The following is a 6000-nucleotide window of genomic DNA, read 5'->3' as shown; positions in this document are numbered from 1 at the left end:
TGCAACCGCTTACCCGCTTGACATGAAATCTTCACAATTGGTGTGACTACTCGTATAGAATGCTTCTCTGATAATTATGACGTCATCGGTCATGTTGTGTGGCAGCCATATAATATATATTATATCCTATCAGTATGGTCATGTTGTGTGGCAGCCATGTTGGAAGAAAAGGAAAAACTTTGACCTCTGTATCTCTGAAACTGCTACATGGAAAAAATTTGAACCTTGGCATGTCAAGTTCTCTCCATGAGAACGGAGTGTGATTCTTTTTTTTTTTTCTTGAGAATGTCATCGGTGGCTTCATTATGACGTCATATTTGCATACATTCACCACTTTATCAGATCAGTATGAAAAATTTTGAGGGTCATCTAGGGCTAAGTTGTATTGGGGGGAGGGGAGGGGGGGATTTAAAGACGTCATCGGTCATGTGGTTCGGAGGCCATTTTGTTTGTAACATAAAAACCTTCAAAAATCTTCTTCTCCGAAACGGCTGAACATATCGAGGTGAAACTTCACAGGTATGATCGCCTATGCATGAGGAACAAAAAGTTCTCCAAGTTTGACATCATCGCTCACATGGCTTGGCAACCATATGGGATTTGCCCTCAAACCTTTAGAAATAACCTTCTCCAGAACAGCTTGACAGATTGAGGGGAAACATCACCCACATATTCCCCAAGCTGTGGGGATACCAGAGTGTTCACAAGTAATTAATACGTCACATGGTAATGCAGCCATGTTGGTTTGAACGAAAATCATTTAAAAAAGAACACAATTTCTCTTGAACTGCTTCCTCAATCAACATGAAACGTCACAGTTATGATCTAGTAGTCACAGGGAATGCATATTTTCAATTTCGACCTGATCGGACGCATGGTTCGGCATCCAGAATTATTTAATATTTTGAATCTGGGTTCAGGGATTTCAATCAAACTTGGTACAAGTAGTATAATGATGTAATAATATAGGCAGAGGCATATCTGTAGACGTCGTGATGTTGAAGAGTGCCATTCTAGTTTTATTCTACTTTTAAAAGTGGAAAGTACAGGAGAAGGGTAAGACCCATGGTCATTCAGAACAACCTCCTATAACAAAGGAAGAGAATAGGAGTCAAGCAAAATGAGTGGTCTAACTTCACCAGTACGCCTAACCAAGTTGTTCAGGCAAATTATCCCATGCTAAAGGTTGTTCATGAGCCAGCTGGGTTTTATTGACAATCCAGTTTTGCAGTGGCAATTGTCCTGTGACTAGCTTCAATGCCTGAAGATTATTATCCAAGTCCTAAAAACTGCAGCCTTCTGCAGCTGCATTTGAACCCATGACCTCTAGGATCCTAGTTCAGTGTCCTCACAAATAGGCCACCACTGTACCCTCCGACCTTCAGAGATACCTTCAGCTGGGATGTGTTTGCTATGCTAGCATTAGCTATATTTACTATTACTATGCTTTAATCTCCGCTTTTGTGTGCTCAGCCACAGGAGGGAGATTGGCCCAAGTCTTTCACAAATTGACTGGCCTGGTGCTAGAATGGAGCTGATTTTAGCAGGAATTTGGTGAGGTCCAGAGTTGTGACGATACCTCGCCTACTCTTTGCCATGGACCCATGGATTTCAACATCCACCGGCAAAAGCAACTTTCAGATATGTCCCCAGTTTAGCGTCTCTCTGAAGGAGGGCACACTTTGTGAGACCACACCTGAGTTGCTTGTAAAGCACCAATCCTACAGTTTATTGTCGCGCTGAGAATTGAACCCAGATTAGCCGGCTCAAAGGTGAGAATGCTACCTGTGCACCATCCTGTCAGAACTTCTGCTTGCATTCTAGCATTAGCTGGTGGATCTTACAAATCCCACGGTGTTTTTTTTTAATGAAGAGTAGGCGACTTATCGCAAACACCCTGGCCAGATTCCTAATTCCTGCTCGACTGCATCGGTGGCACAGCTGTACTTCCAGCAATGATGCAAGTCAAACCAGCATGCTCCACATGCATTGAGGAATGGATATGCATTGTGATTATTTGTATTTACTTTACTTAAACATTTACTTTTGGTTGTTATTGATGCTCACCAAACCTCGAAGAGGATTTTATTTGGAAACGAGCAGGCCCATGCCGGCCTGAACCAGACGGTGCTCTCGGGAAATGCGCACATTGTACATTTGCAGCTGTGCAGCGAGTTGTGTATATGGCTCATTGCTCAGAATGTTTGAAATGCAAACCAGTTGCAGCCGGTGAGAATGTGCATTATTCACTCCATTTCTCCCAAGAAAAGGATACAGAAGCATGACTATCACTTCCTTAGTTTTTTCAAGCAAGATGCATGGTAGGAAAGCTTTAAGGAATGACGAATGTTTCTTTCTTCAAACTTAATTTTGGGAGTCTTGAAAGTTGATGCTCAGGAACAGCAAATTGTGCATTGTAACTTAGGGATAAGTCAACTATGTTTTTTTTTTATACTTGTAGAAATTCAAACTCTTGCCTTTAACATCCTCAGTTTTTCTGTTCAAAATACTGGACAATTGTAATTTTGAAATCGCCCCCCCCCCCCCCCGATACTCCGGTGTAGACGTTCAGGATGCTGAACATGTAACCAGGACCAAAGAGGTTGAAACAATTTTTATTCCTATGATGAATGATAATCTTAAATTGATTTTTGTTCAGTGGAATTTAAAATCTGAAATAGATGTGTTTGTTTCAGCCTTTATCTTTCCTCCTATTTTGTTTCATTATTGAAAAGCTTCCCTAAAATAAAGCATTGCTTCATGCATTTGCTTATAAACATACACTTGATTTGTTCCCGAAAGATTGCTTTTAACCTCTCACACCCCACCTTCACCTACAAGTTCATATACTATCCCTTTGACCCACCTCCCATGATGAACCTCAACGAGTCTGGGACTTGAGTTATATTTCTGCAATCTATCAGTACAAAAGGTATTCGTACCTGTCGACAATCTCTTCTATTCTCATTGACTCTGTCCTCCTCCTCTACCTGTAGCTCTGCTTTTCCTGATTCATATCGTTTGTATCGTCTCTGCCATTGCCCTCTGTCTTGTTATCAGTATGGCTTCCAGTTGCCTTTGTTTTTCAGCTCTTCCATGAGCCTTGACCTTTGTATGAAAAGTTATAATTTCAATAGCAAAAAACAACGTGCTTTGCAATCATTTGCAAAAGTCGAGTAATCAAACTTGCTAAACCACAATTTAATAATAACATTCCCCAAGCATTGTGAGAAGGAGTTGAAAAGACGGAACGATCCTGCTCCAACAAAACTCAGCTACGATGTTCATCATTTTCAGTGTCGTAGTTTTCAGCCATTGTGACAATTTTTCCCATTTGTAGGTAAGTTTCCTGATGCATTTGGAAAATGTCATGTTTTTGGTTCTGAAACTTTGAAAAGGTAAAATCCTTTTTACTCATAAGTATTATGCCCCTCCTGGTAACCCCATGCCTAAAGTCCAACCAATGTTGTCAAAGTCATCGTCAAAGTCCAACCAATGTTGGCTCAAAGCACAAGGATGTACTTATTTTTCAATCCTTTTGTTTCAGTCATTGAAGTTTATGAAAAGATTGATCCAAACCCCTGGCTCAGGATGTAAATAACGTCAGTTCAAATCTCATCTACCATACTACGTGTTTGTCCATTGTCTACAGATGTCCTTGTAATTCACATTAAAGTACACGTGTCTACGAATGTCTGTCTTGCATGTGATTTATGTACAGCTCTCTATAATGAGCATTAGATCAATATTTTAAAAAATATACAACTTTGGAGAGGATACATTAAGGGGTTCATGGTTCTCAAGACATCTTTTAACATGTGAAAAGCAATGTTTAACCAAGATGAGGTTAAATCATATGTGAGTATTAATGAAATATCGCATTAACGAAAAAATAGGAAATTGATCTCTCATAACCTCCAAATAATAAATGCAAATAAATTTAGATCAAGATCGAGGTCATTCAACCCATCTGTCCTGCAAAAGCAAATGATATACATACAGTTCCATGATACGGATGATGAGTAGAGCCTTGGCATTAATTAAATTCCATTACCTGCCTGTATATTTGCTTGTATTTTCCTTGTAGCTTACCTGCATTTGTAAATTGCTTTTCGTTAGCTAAGCTACTGACTGGTCTTTGAAGTCTGACGATTATACATTTGAAATGGCATCAGTTATATTGTGCACAGAAGGCAGTGCAGCAATTGTGTAAAATAATGATAAATAAACCTACTTGTTGCACTTTCTATCACTTGGTTCCTGCCGATTGCCAGGATCTTACGGACTGGGTGGTCGCAGAGGTATCAGAAGATGATGCCACCTCCTCTGAGAAGAAGGATTCCACAACAGCACTTGGGGCAGTAGATGATTCTCGAGAAAAGCAGGTTCTACTTCTGCAGCTTGTCTCCATTCTGTGTGAACGTCTGGGCCATCAGGCCCTAAAAGACACTGCTCAGGTTTGCCTGTCACTTTATCTTGCCACACTCAGTAGTGTGATTTGCTTTGAAATTTAGCAGTTTCTTTGAATGTTGCAATGCCAATCCTACTACGACTTGATCTACATTGTTTCTCATGTTACTTCAATGTTTAAACATTCAGCCTCCTATACCCCCAACTCTGCAAATGACCTTTGTACTCTCCTTTTCTCAACAACTCTACTCTCATTTTTGAGAAATTTCACTACTACATGCTTTATTGGCCCTAAGTTTAGGAACTGATGGTGATGTCCAGGATTGTATAGTTGTAGCAGTCAGGTTCGTCCAGTTGCCTGGTCCGAATCTCGATGAACCGCACCAAAGCAGTCATGCCGGCCAACTGATAATGGTGCTTCGAGTTGGATTATGGGCCTGTTTGCCATGACACCATACTCCAGTGGAACACCTGAGCCAATCAGGCAATATGCTAATCAGTGCCGCACGCCGGTATACCCAAAGCGAAGCCCAAGCAGTGGCTGTACAGACGCAGGCATGGTCTCAAACTGAGCGCGAATCGCCTAAACCCAAACTGTTTTTTTAAAACAGATTTGTGTAACTATAATCAGCGACACTCAAATCATCCAGAGATCAAGTGATTTTACAAAGTGTATTTGAACAACGGGTGGGAATACAGATAAGACAAGCAATACAATCATTAACACCGCACGACTGAATACGTGCCCCCGAGCTAACAAACAAATGGCAGATTCCCCCATTACCTAATCCTTTATGGCTCCCCCTTCACACCTCAGTAGATGGACAAGTGAGATTGGACAAGACTGAAATACCGCAGACTGCGTCTGGTAGGATGGAGATTGGTCCAGGTGGAGATTTGCCTTCCAGAAGCTGTTCATCAGGAAACCAGCTCAATGGGGGGAAGTGGGCATGGCCTGCTGCTGGGGGAATGGTTGGAAGCTGCAGCGGAAAATGCTTGTTCAGTGGAGAAACCCCAGGAGCCCACATGCAGGCTTCACAACAAGCTCTGCATGCATCTGACTCCCTGCTGTTTGCGTCTCACCCATTTAAAGCTTCGGCCCCCACTTACAGCCGTGTCCCCTCCGTACTCGACTGCTATTAGTCCATCACTCAGCCATGTGTGGGGCAACCCTTCCCTGACCTTTCATCTCCTGCCACTGACTGGTGTGGTGTAGCAGCGTTTTCCCATCTCAACCTATGCATGACGGCCTGTCGAAACGCTGAAAGGGACACAAGCCGGCAGGCGACATGGGTGGTTGCTTGACTAAGGCGAATTTGAAATATTAAGATAAGAGAACACATCAGATGGCATTTTTGCCGTTCGTTGTTCCATATAGGAACATGACGAGCAACTGTCCATTCATCATTTGTGTTCGATTCCCTAATCCTACGTTAGGGAATCCCAACGTGAACGTTGGGGTGAAAGCATATAGTAATGTAATCGCATACTAGTCATACAGTTTTTGACCGATCGGGCTGAACATTTTTGACAAAGAGGTGAGGTTGATTAAAGTGCGCAAAAAAGCGCGGAAGCCGATTTAAAAAAAAA

At 41.9% G+C, this 6000-nt stretch overlaps 1 protein-coding gene across 1 annotated transcript in view; it reads left to right on the top strand.

Moving 5' to 3' along the window:
• The first annotated feature begins 4202 nt into the window (after positions 1-4202).
• The window catches only part of TANGO6 (transport and golgi organization 6 homolog), a 243566-nt gene continuing 241768 nt past the window's right edge, over positions 4203-6000 (top strand). The window contains exon 1 of the mRNA XM_085888467.1: positions 4203-4457. Coding sequence (XP_085744593.1) covers positions 4218-4457 — 240 coding nt within the window. The 5' untranslated portion in view covers positions 4203-4217. The remainder of the gene's footprint in view (positions 4458-6000) is intronic.

Source organism: Eptatretus burgeri, chromosome 7 (assembly GCF_056783735.1).
Source record: "Eptatretus burgeri isolate ZD-2024b chromosome 7, Ebu_testis_v1, whole genome shotgun sequence".
NCBI classification, from domain to species: domain Eukaryota; kingdom Metazoa; phylum Chordata; class Myxini; order Myxiniformes; family Myxinidae; genus Eptatretus; species Eptatretus burgeri.
The sequence above is the reverse complement of the archived record's forward strand: the minus strand, read 5'-3'. Positions and strand labels throughout refer to the sequence as shown.